At 49.5% G+C, this 15,731-nt stretch overlaps 1 protein-coding gene across 2 annotated transcripts; it reads left to right on the top strand.

Moving 5' to 3' along the window:
• The first annotated feature begins 1,081 nt into the window (after nucleotides 1-1,081).
• On the top strand, nucleotides 1,082-14,588 carry UBXN10 (UBX domain protein 10). 2 transcript variants are annotated; one of them, XM_074380191.1, is made up of 2 exons: nucleotides 1,082-1,240; nucleotides 9,058-14,588. In XM_074380191.1, the coding sequence occupies exon 2, from the start codon at nucleotides 9,073-9,075 to the stop codon at nucleotides 9,895-9,897; it is 825 nt and encodes a 274-aa protein (XP_074236292.1). In that variant the 5' UTR covers nucleotides 1,082-1,240; nucleotides 9,058-9,072; the 3' UTR covers nucleotides 9,898-14,588. The 2 variants fall into 2 exon arrangements, with proteins under 2 accessions (XP_074236292.1, XP_003934968.2); XM_003934919.3 differs by lacking the exon at nucleotides 1,082-1,240 and adding an exon at nucleotides 4,561-4,619.
• The last annotated feature ends 1,143 nt before the right edge of the window (nucleotides 14,589-15,731 follow it).

Consider the following 15,731-nt stretch of genomic DNA (forward strand, 5'->3'; position numbering starts at 1 on the left):
AACAGCAGCCAAGGTGAGTTCCAGTGTTTGATATGTTCTGCTTAACAAGACTGGAAAGTAGGCTATACATTTTTTGGATATTTTCCAGCAATACAGGGAAAATAATAAAAAGCCGTGGCACAGTCACGCACCATATAATGAGATTTTCGTCCAATGACAGACCACACATACGATGGTGGTCCCATAAGATTATATCGTAGCTGCCCTATATTGGCATACCATTTTTTATCTTTTATACCATATTTTAAATTGTACCTTTTCTGTGTTTAGATCTGTTTGGATACACAAACACTACTGTGTTACAATTGCCATTGTGTTACAGTATTCAGAACAGTAATAACATGCTGTACAGGTCTGTGGCCTAGGAGCGACAGGTGACACCATATAATCTAGGTGTGTAGTAGGCTAGACCCATCTAGGTTTGGGTAAGCACACTCCACGATGTTTGTACAACGATGGAATTACCTAGCAGTGAAGTTCTCAGCAGGTATCCCCATTGTTAAGTTTCATCATCCAGAAAGTTTCCTCTTGCGGGTCCCCTCAGGTAGCTGATCACAGGAGCCATGACTAACTGTCAGCCTCTTGGCCTTGTTACTAGAATATCCAGCCGGTTCACCTTCTGCTTAAAGGTTACCCATGATCTCAATCCACATGTCTAATGAGATCAAGGACAGGCAGAGCAGGACACCGGGTATAGACTCTGAAATCTAGAAGTCACTCATTCAAAATGGGGCCAAACACTCTGTGGGGACAAGCTGCTAAGAAAATGGGGCTCCTGCCTTCAGCCAGCCCCTGGGGAGGTCATTTGGACTCCAAGCCAGATATGGTTGGGAAGGACACCAATTAGCAGCTTGCTGGATCGCTCAGCGGAAAGGCTAGCCTTGGAATCAGCACCACCATCATCATTAACTTATTCTCACTTGCTGAGCACCTATCACAAAGTAAGCATTGTGTGGGCAAAGCAGGGGATTCTGAGACAGGCAGGTTCCTGCCTTCGAGGAGCTCATAACCTACTGGAGGAGGCGCACACTCAGCCTCACAGCGATCCTGTGCTTCTCATCTCCCTTCTAGAGGTGTGGAAACTGACATCTAGCCAAGGTAAATCATTTACCCAAGATCCTCAGCTGGCAAGTGGCGGAGCCAGGATTCAAACTCAAGCTTTGGCTTTAGAGGCCACGCCTGCCGTCCCTACGACCAGCGAAATGGACAATGCAGATAAGTGCCATGGGGGACCGTGCAGGTGAGGAACTTGGGGGTGGGACTCGGGGGTGGGACTCGGGTCCAGGGTGGGCTTTGGAAACAGCTGGATATGGGCTGTAAAGTTGCTTTGCTGCTCATTCACTGCGGGGGGAACCCTGAGGCTCCACTGTTTTCTAAAGCAAAGGACAGCTATGATGCCTCCATGGAGAAGCGTTGTGCAGATGAAAGGAGCCGACCTAGGGAGGGTGCACAGTGCCATCTTGGGCATGTTCCCCCGGACCAAAGGGGACCCGAGAGAGCACAGAAGGTTTTATGGGGAGGCTGTGGTCAGGAAAGGCCTTCACAGAAGAGGTGGCTTTCAAGATGGGCCTTGAAGGATCAGTCAGTTTGGTTTAACTTCAAGGAAGGGAGCAAGGTGGGGCAGGCATGAGCAAAGACACTGGAGATGAAAAAGCTGGGGCCCATGTGGGGAGCAGGCTGGCTGCAGCCCAGGGAGAGAGCTGGAGAGCAGAGCGAGACATGGCTGCAAAGGAAGGTGAGTCCACATTTCAGCTGGCAGGGCAATGACCTCTGCCCATGTTTACTGAGATCCACTCTGCATATGTGCCTGACACCAGCCGTTATCGGGTCCATCCTTTGAAGACACCCCCTATATAGAAGGTGGGGGACAAAGGCAGCAGAGTCACAGCAATGGACTGGCAGCTTCCTTTCCTCCTCTCCTGCCTCCCCCGGGGTTGTGCATTACGCAACACTGGAGCGCAAAAGGCCTGTACTGCTGACATTAACTGCACGTACTGCTGACATTAAACAGACCGCCATTTCACTGTGCACTGGCAAAGGCGTGCGCACGCACTCACACACACACACAGACACACACATGCGGGGTGAGAAGCCAATTAGATTCTCCAAAGGATTGCATAATTCTTAGGTGATTCTAAAATAGCTGATGAAGAATCCACTTTAATCTTTTTTGGGGTGGGCGCTGAAGGGCTGAAGAGCATTGCTAAGATAACTTTTGACAGAATCATTAACAAGAAATAAGATGCCAGCACTTAGTTGCTAAACCAGCAGCTCCTGAAACCACCATCTTTTACACATTCTGAGGGCCATAGAAGCCTCCTGGATGACCAGAGTGAGCGAGGGGGCAAGCCACATGAGAGGCCTGCCCAGCCCAGGCCCTCCCCGCCAACTGCCAAGGGTCACAGTCTTCCCCTCTGAGATGAGCAGAACCACCACCACTGAAATGATCTTTCATGGCCCCAAAGAACTGCCCTGTCTGTGCCAGTCACCTGGCACTTAATTGTGTCCAGCCTGTGCCTGCTATTCCACCCTGGACTCAAATTGTATTGAAAATAAACTGATTTGTAACTCTCTACCAGTGGGCAATGCATCCTCCCAACCGGACTGTGAACCTCTTGTAAGACAGAATTGTGCTCCCGTCACAATCCTGTGTCCACATGTCTGGGACAGACCGGATCACAACTATTTTGCCACGTGCTAGGGAATGAATCTATGGTTTTTTTGTTTGTTTTTGGAGAGATAGGGTCTCGCCATGTTGCCCGTGGCTGGTCTCAAACTCTTGGCTTCAAGCGATCCTCCCACCTCAGTCTGTCAAAGTGCTGGGATTCCAGGCGTGAGTCACCTCGTTTGGTCTGAATCTATGGTTCTTATACGTCTATGAACATTATCTTCTAAGGATACTGTCAGTAAATTCTTCATCTCTGTATCCCATGAGTCTGGAGCAGAGCTTGGAAGACAGTAGTCCAGTTAAGACTTCTTTTGAAGAAATCTTAATTCCACTTTGGAAGAAAGGCTTCATCCAGGAGGTTGGGACCTCAAGGGTGAATGGGAAGTAGGCAGATGAGGGAGGGTCGGGAGGAATCATCAGGGGTCCGAAGGAGTGTGAGGGTGTGTATATGTGTGACTATGTGGCCAGAAATGGTCCGAGCACCCATGGAGGAGCAATTAACCTTGGAGGGAATCAGAAGACATTAGAACTGGAGGGAGTGAGGAAAGCAGGGAAGCGTAGGCAGGCAGGTGTGCAGGTCTGATGGCAGAAGGCTGAGGATGTTTCCATATGATGGCTTCTATTTTCTCTCTGAAGATGGCAGTAAAGGTATCTTCTAAGAAGGAGGAGGGAGGGAGGGGGGAGGGGGAAAGATGGCAGGTTTGGGGAGCAAAAAACAAGTTTTGAAATAGCCACTGAGAAGAAAGGAGAGGCCAGGTGAGGTGGCTCATGTCTGTAATCCCAGCACTTTGGGAGGCTGAGGCTGGAGGATCACTTGAACCCAAGACTTCAAGACCAGCCTCAGCAACATGGCAGAACCCCATTCTGCAAAAAAATAATAAAAATCAGCCAGGCATGGCAGTGCATGCTTCTAGTCCCAGCTACTCGGGAGCCTGTGATTGCACCACTGCACTCCAGCCTGAGTGAAGGAGCGAGACCCTGTCTCACCTTCCAAAAACAAAAAGGAAGAAGAGAACCCAGGGGTGGAGATGGAAGTGCAGGACTGAGGGTCTAATTGAGGTTGGAGACTCCGTGTTTCTGTTACACCAAGGTGTGTGGCTGGCCAAGATTTCTTCGGTACCCGTGTGGAGGTGGACTGATTTGGCTTGGGGTTTCATCGGATGGAAGGAGGCCTTTGAGAATGTGGAGGTCATGGGCCAGGAGGGGGAAGAAGCAGGTTGAGGGCGAGGTAGAAAGCAGAGACAGCAATGGACAGGAAGCCCAAAGATGGTGGAAAACTTACCAGAAGTGACTCAGGTAGCTAGAAGTGGAAGAGATTGTGGCTGGGGCCATCAGAGGAGGTGTGGATGCTGTTGATAAGGTTTCCAATGTGGCCCCGAGGTGGGAGGCTGATGTGAACACGAGGAGGTCAAGGAACTGGTGCCGAAAGCGCTGTACTGAGGAGGGGGCCCTGCTCCCCGCAACTCAGATACCCTAGAAGCATCCACTCCGAGTCCAGAGCTCCGGGAATGCATCAGTCCCACAGCCTCATTTTAAAACCAGGGACACGGAAAGGGTCCAGGCCTGACCCAAGGTGACGAACGGGGTTTGCGACTAATGGGGCTGCTCCCCGTTCCACCGTGCCCGGGCCGGGGCTCTCCTTCCCCGGGACACTCTCCCCCAGCGAGAAGCGGAGGCAGGCGACGCCAGGAAGGAGGAGAGAAGGAGGCCGCGGGTCCCTGTCGCCTCCAGGCCGGGCATGGCAGCTCGCTATCCACTGACCCGGGGCTCAGGGCCTCCACCCTCCCGGCCTATCCGCCCCATCCGACCCCACCCGACCCAGGCCACTTCCGGTCCGTCGGCCACGCCGGAAGCACGTGGCCCCCCACCCCGCGGCGTTGCCCGGGAGACCGGGGCTGTTTACCAGTGGGACAGAGCCGGGCACAGGCGGCGGATGGAGCGGAACGGCGAGGTGAGAGCGGCTGCCCGACCCCCCTCGGCCCCTGGCAGGCCTGGAAGGGACGGGACAGGCCAGTCCCCCGAGCTCCCAGCAGGTCGCCCCCTGCAGGTCACTGGGGCGGGCCTCCCCAGACCCGCCCCCAGGGACGTGAACCCCTGGAGACATGCGAGGGGCCTGGATAAAAGTCTGCTTCCCCGAGGCAAAGCAAGCCTGTCCAGAGCTGACCTTTACCAAAATAGGATGACGCCCGGGCTCTGCAGAAGCTGAGTAGCCTATGCAACCGCTGGGCCTTGCCCTCCAGGCTGGGGACACAGACCCTGGGAGAGAAAAGGACATCCCAGTCTCTCGGGCAGGGCAGAGACCCGAATCAGATGGACCCTCCCCCAGACCTGTGCTCTTTCACTTAAGTCAATTCTCACTTTCTAAAACGCTCTTTCTCGCCCCTCCCCCAGATCCCTCCCCTGCCCCTTAAGCCTGTTGCCTTCTAGGGTGCTGTCACTTGGACATAAGTGAGTTATCCCCACCACCTCCCTGCCTTTCTGTCGCTGGAATCATCCCCAGTTCTCGTTCCAAACATTTGATCACTTGGTGGCTTGTGGTTCAATGTGGCACTCTGTATAGGACACTGTATTCTAATCATTAGTTTGGGGCAGAACTGGCAATGGTACCAGAGTTTTTTCTTTCTCCAGCCAACTACCATCTCCTGTTGGTTCTTCAGAGCATTTTTATCCTGAAAGCCTGGTGGGGGTGGGTTTGGGGGGGGTGACAACGGATGGGATTAACTGATACAGTTTTAAAAGACCAATTCAAATGTATGCAACTTGGTATATACCAGCAGATGGTATGTAGGTGGTTATATTTTACTGCATATACTGTAGGCTTAGATTTGGGTTGTGAGTGAAATGGGGTGGTCTGACCCTGTAGTGGCTGGTGGGTACCCTTAGAAAGCAGGAGCCCTGCTTCAGCTTCTCCCATCCACATTTCCTTCTTCCTAGTTGATCTGGTGATGAATCTGAAGGAATAGGCACCTGCCCGTCTGACAACTTCTTGGAAACAGTTAGCAGTGTTTGCTTCCTGACTCCTAGCAGGCCTCTGGGGTGCAGCTATTGTGTTTAAGTAAACAGGCCACTCGCCTATTCAGCTTGGCAGCTTGGTAGATGCCTACGCCTAGTTCTTGTCAAATCACTTTGTGGTTGAGCAGCTGCCAGACCTAGAGGTGGTGAAATGAACTGAGCAAGGATAATGATGGCTGCTGCTAGGAGCCTTCCTGGACTGAGGGTGGCGGGCAGAGTTCGGACCCGAGGTGTGAATATCAAGGCACAGTTGGCCCAGATCCCCAAACACCTGTTTCCCCCTCCACCCCATCCCTATGTGATGGATGCTAGGGAGAGCTGGTGTTCCCTCCGTGTAACAGATGGTCCCTGCACTCGGGAGGAGGCAGTGGGTTATGAAAGCAGGTTGGATATAATGGTTTTACCTGAAGGAGGTGTTAGTCTCTAAATAGCCATGAGTGGGTTCCTAGGAATTAGTCATAATTGAGGTTTTTTTTTTTCTCTGAGATAGCTCACAGTCATGTTATCTTATGACCAGGGTGTCTTGAATATGACACCCCCTGAACATGGATAATTATATAGTACCAAAAGGTATAGAAAGTGCATGCACATACTCAAGTTTTACTGTTAAAAATAATCCCTGCAGTGAGCCTGTGAGAACACATGACTCTCCTCATCAAAGTTGTTAAGGAAGAGGTTTCTAAGTTACCAAACTCACTGACAGTTAAACCTTCCTGAGGCATGTGTGGGTGTTGGAAGCCAAGCCTGTGATAATTCTGTAGAAGCTGTGGCAAATTAATAGCCATTCCACAAGTGGGGTGGGTGGGCCGAGAGGGGCGTGGGTTTGCCTGTGGGGCTTATCTTTGGCAGAACAGTTGGACAGCTATGACCTTCTCCTGCCATCCTGAGTGAAAGTGCAGAGCTGCTAATTGCCAGAGAAAGACTTGAGCATGAGACTAAAGGGGGAAAAACACATTCTTCACAGTTGATCAGAAAATAGATGAAATTAACAAGGAGATGGGCAGTCTTTTTTGATGCCAAAACTTTGCTAAGGAGAAGCCTCCTGAGCTACTAGCAGCCAGACTGGGTGTGAAAGACGAGGGAGACATGGAAAATGGGAGTGGAGAGAGACTCAGGCTGTGAGTAGAATGCAGCAGACAGAGAGGGCTTTAAAATTTAAAAAAAAGATAGCATTGTCCAAGATTTGGAACTGAGCAGGACATTGGGAATATACAGGGATATTGTGTTTTGTTTGGTCCTGGGGTGAGTGGGGATGAAGCAGATACTCCCTAAAATTAGGCAGCAGTGGTTCTATGCACAGAATGGTAAGGTTAGAATATGAAGCCCGAGAGGCTCAGGTTATGTTGTTCAAGATTTTGTGATGAAAGGAGTGCGTGTGCAGGAAGTGCAAATCATTCTGCAGGAAGTGAATTTGAGGCAAGTGTGGAATTAGAAGAGAAGTGAGCAACTCAGGATTTTTTTTTTCCACACGTTTTTGAGGCAACTGCATAGGTGGCAGCTCATAGCAGTCCACCTCCCTGCATTTCTGCACCGTGGACAGGGCGGGTGTGAGTTTCAGGACTCACCCAGCTGGTTCCTTAGGAGTAGAATCACTGAGGACACAGGGGGAAAGTTCTAAAGCAAAACAAGTAAGGCTTTTGAACTTAGCCTAACAGAGGGCACTGAACAGACAACCCAAAGCAAAAACAAAAACAAACAAACAAAACCCTTAACATTTAATGATGTCTCTACCATGCTCTAAGCCTGGTGCTTCCTGCCTTACCTACATTATTTCATGTTATTATCCTCATGCTACAGACAAACAGACTGATGTTTCGAGGTATTTAAGTAATATCTCGAAGATCATTTAGCTAATTTGATAGATGAGGAAAGTTTTGTGCCAGAAAGGTAGAGTGAGTGCCCCTTGGTCACGTAGCTAGCCAGTGGCAGAGAAGCTGAAATTGAATTCAGGTCATGTGACATCCAGTTCTCTGTCCTTTGCACCCAAATATGATGTTTTTTGGGGGACCATGTGTCACTGGGAAGTCGCCAGAAGGTCTTTAGAAGGCTAGGAGAGGCCAGGTCAGCTTGTGAGTGGAGAAGGCAGGAGTCACAGTGGTGGTCAGCATTCAGAGGGAGGCAGGGGACCCAACAAGATGTTTGCTATGTTTGGGGAAAGATGGAACTGGAGATTGGGAGGAGGAGGTGGTGGTAATAGTGTTAGTGAAGTGGCCACCAACATGGCAACGAAAGAGGAGGTGTCATGGTATAGCAGTTCCGGGTCTGCACAGAGAGATGTTCACGCCTCCCACCATGTTTCATTTCATTGCTTCTGGCGGATTTTACCAGCACTCACGTAGACTTTTGGTGGGAGATCCAAATACAGAGGCCCCAGGGTGCCTATAAGGCAGCTGGGAAGACAGAAATGTGAACAGCTCGGGAGGCTGAGGCACAAGAATAGCTTGAACCAGGAAGGTGGAGACTGCAGTGAACTGAGATTGTGCCACTGCATTGCAGCCTGAGTGATGGAGTGAGACTCTGTCTCAAAAATAAAAAAAAAATAAAAATAAAAAAAAAGAAGAAAAAAGAAAAAAAGTGAACAGCTAGCAGACATACAGAATGTAATGTGCTGGGAGGGCACCAAGGTTGCTCCTCAGGAAGCAGCTTGTATGGGTACAGAGGACACACAGGACCGCGTGTCACAAGACCCGGGTCCTGTCTCCAGCGCTGCCACCAGCTGGCTGTGTGACCATCAGGAAATCACTCTATCTTTCTGGCTCATACATCTGTAGAATTAGCATGTGCCCAGAGTTGCTATAAGACAGGGGTCAACAAATGGCGGCCCACAGGCCAAGTCCAGCCTCGTCCCCTAGTTTGTGTGGCTCATGAACTAAGAATAGCTTTCACATTTTAAAATCATTGAAAAAGAATCGAAAGAGAATATTTTGTGACACATGAAAATTATCTGAAATGCAAATTTCAGAGTCCAAAAATGAAGTTTTATTGAAACACAGCAGGTTTTCTGGTTTTTACCAGAAACTTCCTCCCTCCTGAAAGAAGAAGCATTAGTCCCCCATCTTAGTCACCCTCTGGTACAATTTTCTTTTTATTTTCTTCATAGCAGTTGTTACTCTTTGAAAGTATCTGTTTACTTGTGGGTTTTAACCCCTGTCTCTCCTCACTATAATAATTTACATTGCAAGGACTTGGGTTCGCTGATCTCTCCCAAGTGCCTAAAATAAATGAATGCATGCCGGAATGAATACATTGCAGCTGGCGCCCCTTTCTAGATGCCAGAAATTTGTGCTTATTCTGGGCACTCAGGGAGGGAATGGCTTGGATCTAAGAGTCCCAGCAAGTTTAACCCACTTCTTCCTGTTTTTCTCCCGCTCCCTTAGGGGTCTTGAGAAGCAATGGCCACAGAAGCCCCTGTGAACGTAGCGCCACCTGAGTGCAGCTCTGTTGTCAGCACGGCAGCTGACAACCTCCTTTGGCAGCCAGACTCACTCAAGAGGCACATGATAAGGCCCAAGTCTGCCAAGGGACGGACAAGACCGAGTCTGCAGAAACCCCAGGGCACGGAGGTGTGCTCTCATCACGTGCCACCTTCTCCGCCTCCAGCCATTCCCTACGAGTCTCCAAGCAGCCAAAAACCAGGCGCCTGTCCACCCAAATCGCCAAGCCAGGGAGTCTCTGATGAGATCCCTGAGCTGCTGCAGCAAGTGCCCATTGGGGGTTCCTCTTCTCTCAATAAGTATCCAGTCCTTCCTTCCATCAACAGAAAGATCCTGGAGGAGGAGGCTGTGGAAACAGTCGCGGAAAAGGCCAGCTCGCTGCAACTGAGCAGCACCCGGGCTCTCGACCAAGAGGAGACCCGCGCAAGAGAAGAAGATTCCAGAGCTCGTGCTTGTACCATAGAGAGGAAATTCAAGAGACAGGGCTCGCGCAGGGCCGGAAACCTGGAGGAACCATCGGACCAAGAACCCAGGTTGCTGCTTGCCGTCAGATCACCAACGGGCCAAAGGTTTGTACGCCATTTCCGGCCAACTGATGATTTGCAAACCATTGTTGCTGTGGCCGAACAGAAGAACAAAACCTCCTACCAACACTGCAGCATTGAAACAATGGAGGTGCCCAGGAGACATTTTTCTGACCTCACCAAATCTCTGCAAGAGTGCAGGATCCCCCACAAGTCTGTGCTGGGCATCTCGCTGGAAGACAGGAAAGGGTGGCCCTGAGTCCACAGCCACCCAGCTGGGGTCCTGGGTCTCTGAGCAAGGAGCGCGCTTGGGCTTTGTAGCCTCCCAAGCAGCCTGTTTCAAGTGCCATATGGACCTCGTGCAGCTGGGAAGCTTGGGACTCTCGTCTCCACTGCGTGTCCTCTGAAGCAGTGAAATCTGAGCCTGCGCCGAGCGCGCTAAGAAGGCTCCCTTCCAGCTGTTCCATTCTCTCCGCCAGCAGAATAAACTGGCAAGTTACCAAGGCTGTTCCTGAAACAGCAGTAATCACCACTTCTCCTTTCCAGAGTTTTGGGTCCTTCTAAACTAACGGTCCCTTTGGAACACCTGCTTGCCTCTACCATGAACTCTGATTCTCTTGCAATGCTTTCCTTACTGTATTTGATGCAGGATTAAACACTCCCCAGAGGGATTCTAGTCTGGTAAATAACCAGGGTGTAGGAACTATCTAACTGGCATTTGTGTTTCTTGCGAGTATTTTAAAGAAACAGGCCGTTGACCCCGTCTTTGGAAGTAGCCCCTTTGCATGCCACGGTCAGTTTCTTGGGGATTACCATTTGTGTAAGGTGGCATCAAAGAGAAGAATGGGTCTTCTTCCCCAGAACATCGGCATTTCTAAAACAGTCCTAGAGCTGGAAAGTAAGCTGCTTCCATGAGCATGGATTACCCAGCAGCTACTTTTTTTTACCAGAGACTGACTAGGTTTACAACTTCTAGTGCTACTCCCTGTGGGCAGACTTCTTCCAAAACAGAAAAGCCAGTGCAATCTGATTTCTTTTGCTTTTGTCAGTAATGGAATCTTTTGTTTTTAAAACGTACAAACCTGTAAGTCTAAACAGGTTTGTACTGCCAGCCTCCTTGGCTTATCTGGGGGTGGAGCAATTGTTTTATTCCCCAGTTCCAGTGTGTCACCCACTTCCAACATGGAACGTCCTTTGGAGCTGTGACAGGTCCCCGTTCTGATTTAGAACCTCTGGAGGAGGAGGGGGTACCTTGGTCTGGTGTGACTTTGCTGTGCCTGTGCTGAGAGACCACATGCCCAAGCATCTGGTTAACCAGCAGGAAGTACATCAGCCTGTCTCAGCCTGAGCCGCTTTGAAGACCGTGGGGTCTCATTTCCAACTTTGAAGTGGTGATGTGGACAATTTGCCAACGTTCTCCTCTATTACAAGTTCAGCCAGACGCCACAACTCATCTGACCCCTTTTATGGCCAAATCATCATTCAGAGTAGGGAATACTCAGACATTCTGGGCATGCTGTTCCCCCAGAGCGTGGTCATCACAAAGCCCTGAGTTCCGGTATGCGCCCCTGCCCCCTGGGTACACGAAGAGAAGGCAGGAATCAGGAGTTCCAGAAGCATATACACGTGGCTACCCCAGCAACAAGTGCCTGCTGTGCTCAGATAAGGTGCATGGTGGGGAGTGTTTTTTCTCGCACACGGAGGCTTGGCCGTGGAGATGGGCACCACTGCCGTTTGCTCGGAAGAAGGCTGGCCTCGTCCTAACTGCATCCCACACCGCCCAGATCACCTAGAATAGGTTATTTCTGAACATTTTACAGAATTTCTTAATACCATCCTGGTTTGGTCAGCCATTCCTTTGATTGGAAAGGTTAGCTGGCGCCTGTGGTACCTCGGGCACGTCCACACAACTGGCCACCTCTTCCCGTTAGTGACTACAGCAGACGGAACTTGAGCCCAGCACCTAAACAGTACAGGAATTTCCCTTCCCACCAGGACTCAAGCACATAACTCTGCCTCTGATCTAGGAGGCTGGGGGAAGAGCCTCTCATAAAATCACACCTACTCTGTGGTAAGAATAAAATCCCACCCACCTGGGACTTGGTAATTTTTCCAGACAGGAAAGCTTTAGAAAAACTTGAGTGAAATGGAGCAAGCTTGAAGAAGTTAGAATCTTCTGCACTTAGGGTTTGCTGCTGCTGCTGCTGCTGCTGCTGCTGCTGCTGCTGCTGCTGCTGCTGCTGCTGCTGCTGCTGCTGGTGAGCTTAGAATTTGGGGGTTGGGGAAAAGTGGAAGGCACGAAGCATAGAAATATTTTAGGATATTTTAGGATATGTTAATAAAGCTAGACTCAAACCATCATAATAATTTTTTTTTGACAAAAACGGTGATGCTAACAATAAAAACCAACTTGTGTGAAACTGAGTCAGTGGAGAAATGCATCTTGTATTTTAGCCTAAGACTTCAGCTACCACGCACTACTGGACAGGGGTGTGTTAGCCTGATCTTCAGTTTTCTCATTGGGAAACCTCTGCTGTTAGAACCAAGTCCTCCTCCCTGGACACTTCAGATGCCCCCTGCAGAAGCTGTGGGGCTCCTGCTCTAACCTTCCGTCATAGCACTTAGCTTGTCTGGATACGAGTCACCTGAATTTTTCCTAAACATCATTCCAAGTACTCTGATTTTGAGCATTGGCAAGAACCAACTAAATCGGAATTCAGAGTTCCTGGTGGCTCTGCATGTGCAGCTGAGGACCCCTGTCCTAAATGGACTCAACTGGCCCAGCGCACCCTTCTTGGTGGCTTTGGGTGGGTCAGCCTTGCCCAATTTGGAGTCACAGACCTTAGTTATTCATTTAACCAATGGTCATTGAGGGCTTACCCGGTGCCATACTTCAAGACAAGCATGGGTGTCCTGGCAAGAAAGTATCGGCAAGAAAATGTGAACCCACCATTGGACTCTCCGCTCAAACCCCACTGAAGTCAGTGGCTGTAGCTTTATCTGCGAGGGATCCTAGAGTGAGGCTCCCACATTATTACTACTGGCTCTTCTCCCCACCTTCTGGCAATGCTAAGGAAACCCTTCCCGGCCTTTCCTAGTGATGGAGTAGGGACTTTGCATAGGACAAAGCTTCATGGTAGGTTATTCCAATATATTCCCTGATAAAGTCCAATAGGTAAATTAGTCTTGGCAGCAGAAGGAACAGCAGGAGAAGTAAGTGACTCATCATCTAGAATCCAGAAAATTTGCACCAACAGATGGCAGGTGGTTATAACACACAGTTCTTGCCCTGAGAGTATCTGGGGACCCAGCCAACAGCCGTCAAGCCAGGGCAGTCCTGCAGGAGAGATGGCTTGTGAGCATGACTGTGGACCCACAGTCACCCCAGAGCACCCACATAAAATGCTTCACAGACAGAGACACTAAGCGCAGCCTTGAGACATTCATTTCAATTAATATCCTGAAAGACGAGAGCCAGATCCAGCCGCATCACAAAAGCAGGCACTCGAGGAATGAAGCTTTGCTTTTGTTCATGCTCTTACCTGCCATTTTAAATGGGTGTCTAATGTCAAATAAAGCCACCCTGCCTCTTGGGACAAAGATGTTTCTCTTTACACAGTTTTAAAAATAAAGCCCTCATAATAAGTTTGAATAAAAGAGCCTTTTACATGGTAAGAGGATCTACTTTTCTACCTTTTAAATGGAATAATGAAGAAAGGTATATTAATTTGCTTTAGCGTTAGTTTAGAAGTCATTATGAGAATGAAGCAGGAACATCCGTTTTCTTAGTCCACAAAGGCAACACCCCACAATAAAGTTAAAAGTTCACTAGCCTATGGACTCTCATCCGAAAACCAGAACCAACCAAACCCCATCATATAACAGGGAAGGCCCGAGGTCACTTCGGAGGAGTTAGCAATCAAGAGAACAGACTTTTGGTGACTCAGTTACCGACACACAAGATAGCAACTCATAAAACTAAAATTGGGTGTTTTATTTTTTGTCTACACTGGTGGCGTGCCACTTTCCTTTCCTGATTAGGGAAGCTTCTCCCAGCCCTTTCTGACGTTCATCTGTGTTCCTTTACGTTCAAACAGTTTAGGAAGCAGCAGCCCTCCTAACAGTCGACGCGGAAGCACAGATCTCTGGAGGTATTTTTGGACACACTTAAATCCTATCCCAAGAGGCTGAACCACTGTGGAGACAAATGCCCAGGGGTAAAACTGCGCAAGCCTCATTCAGACTGACCTGCTCAGAGGCGCCCTCTGGCTGCCGTGTTGAGGGGCTGGGGTGGAAGATGGAAGACCAGGTGCTGGAGGTATGACCAAGACCCAGCAAGACGGGATGGTGGCTCGGGCCAGGGTGGTAGCCAGAGATGTCATGAGAGGTGACCAGATTCTGGACATATAGTCCATTTTTTTAAGGAAAAAACAAAGGCTAGTTTGACAAGTTGGGATTTACCCAAGTGGACTTAGCTTGACCAATATCACCAACGTGGATTGCTTCTGCAAAAACAAAGATGCAAACAAACACCATGGCAGCAAAGCACATGCCAGGCGGGGAAAAGATACTGACCAGCAGGAACATTCACATCCAGGAAATGCATGAGTGTTTTTGGACAAAGTGTACAGAGAAAACCAAAGCTATTGTTTTAATTAAGAGAGAAAACTAACGTCACTGTTTCACTTAATGTTTAGGTGAAAGTTAAAAGTAATTATCTAACTCTAGGGGTGTGTGATGTGATTGCTGACCAAGGTTACTTAATAAGAAATCTTCGTTCCAGTTAAATCCATTGTTTATCTCTGTCTCCCATCCTTCATCCCTCCTGTTCTTGCTACCTTTCCTTCCATTTATTCCAATCCAGCAGCTGACTGGGGATGCATTTCTTCTTGGGAGGGCAAATGAAGCCATCATTCTGGGGCCTAATTAATAAAGCTCCTAGTTTCATAATGTTCGTGCCCACCTCGTGTTTATATAGGGGAATCTGTGCAGTGGGGCCTTTTTGTGACCAGCTGAGAGCTGTGTCTCTCTGACATTTGTCCTCTTTGACAGGAGATGTTATGCGTAGGTGTCATGGGTCCACTCTGGCTGGTGAGCGCCTCCAGCAGATAGCCTGGGTCTGCTCTAGCTCTAGCCACTGTTAACAAGAACGGCCAGCCACCTGCAGACAAACCCTGGGAGAATGGCGGGAGCTCCCACCCTGCCAGCTGGGACGTATTGTCTGGAAACTGCTGCTTCCCATCCCTCCCCCTGTATACAACCGTGGGATCCTGCAGATGTCAGCCCAGACCAGATGTAAGTATACCAGGTCCTGAAGACTCTGGATCTGGGCTCTTGGCCACTCTGTAGAGGATTTCCCCAGCCCCGGCCTGGACCTCAGCTCACTCTTTTCCTTCCTTTTTTTTTTTTTCCCCTTTTGTCACCCAGGCTGGAGTGCAGTGGCACGATCTCGGCTCACTGCAAACTTGTCCTCCTGGGTTCAAGCGATTCTCCCACCTCAGCTTCCCAAGTAGCTGGGACTACAGCTGCGCACCACCATGCCTAGCTAACTTTTTGTATTTTCATAGAGATGGGGTCTCACCATGTTGTCCGGGGGACAACCCTGCTCCTGAGCTCAGGCAATCGGCCCACCTCAGCCTCCCGAAGTGCTAGGATTACAGGCTCGAGCCACCGCACCCAACACTCTATTCCTTCTTAATGGAGTTCCCAGCAGGCTGTCATCTGATTGAAATCATCTGTAACAAATTCATTCAACAAATACATATTAAGCACCTAGATGGCAGGCACATATCAGGCTCATCAGTGAACAGAATAGGCCAAAACTCCCTCTTCCCACATACGAATAGGAGGAGACAGAAAGTGAACAACATCCATAATTAATATAGAATGGTAGAAGAGGATACATGCCGTGGAAAAGAGAAAAGTGGAGCAGGCTGTGGGGATCTGGAGAGCATGGGTGGGGCAGGGGGTTGGCAGAGGATGAGGTCTGACATGGATGGCCAAGGAACACCCGAGTGAAGAATCAGAAGGAAGCAAGGGAGCCGGCCTGTGGATAGGTGAGGGAAGAGTGCTCCTGGCAGACAGGACGCGAAG

Source organism: Saimiri boliviensis, chromosome 11 (genome assembly GCF_048565385.1).
Source record: "Saimiri boliviensis isolate mSaiBol1 chromosome 11, mSaiBol1.pri, whole genome shotgun sequence".
In the NCBI taxonomy this organism is placed as follows: domain Eukaryota; kingdom Metazoa; phylum Chordata; class Mammalia; order Primates; family Cebidae; genus Saimiri; species Saimiri boliviensis.

Bases quoted from the DNA above. Each gene is read 5' to 3' on its own strand.
- UBXN10 (XM_074380191.1), top strand. From the start codon at position 9,073: ATGGCCACAGAAGCCCCTGTGAACGTAGCGCCACCTGAGTGCAGCTCT.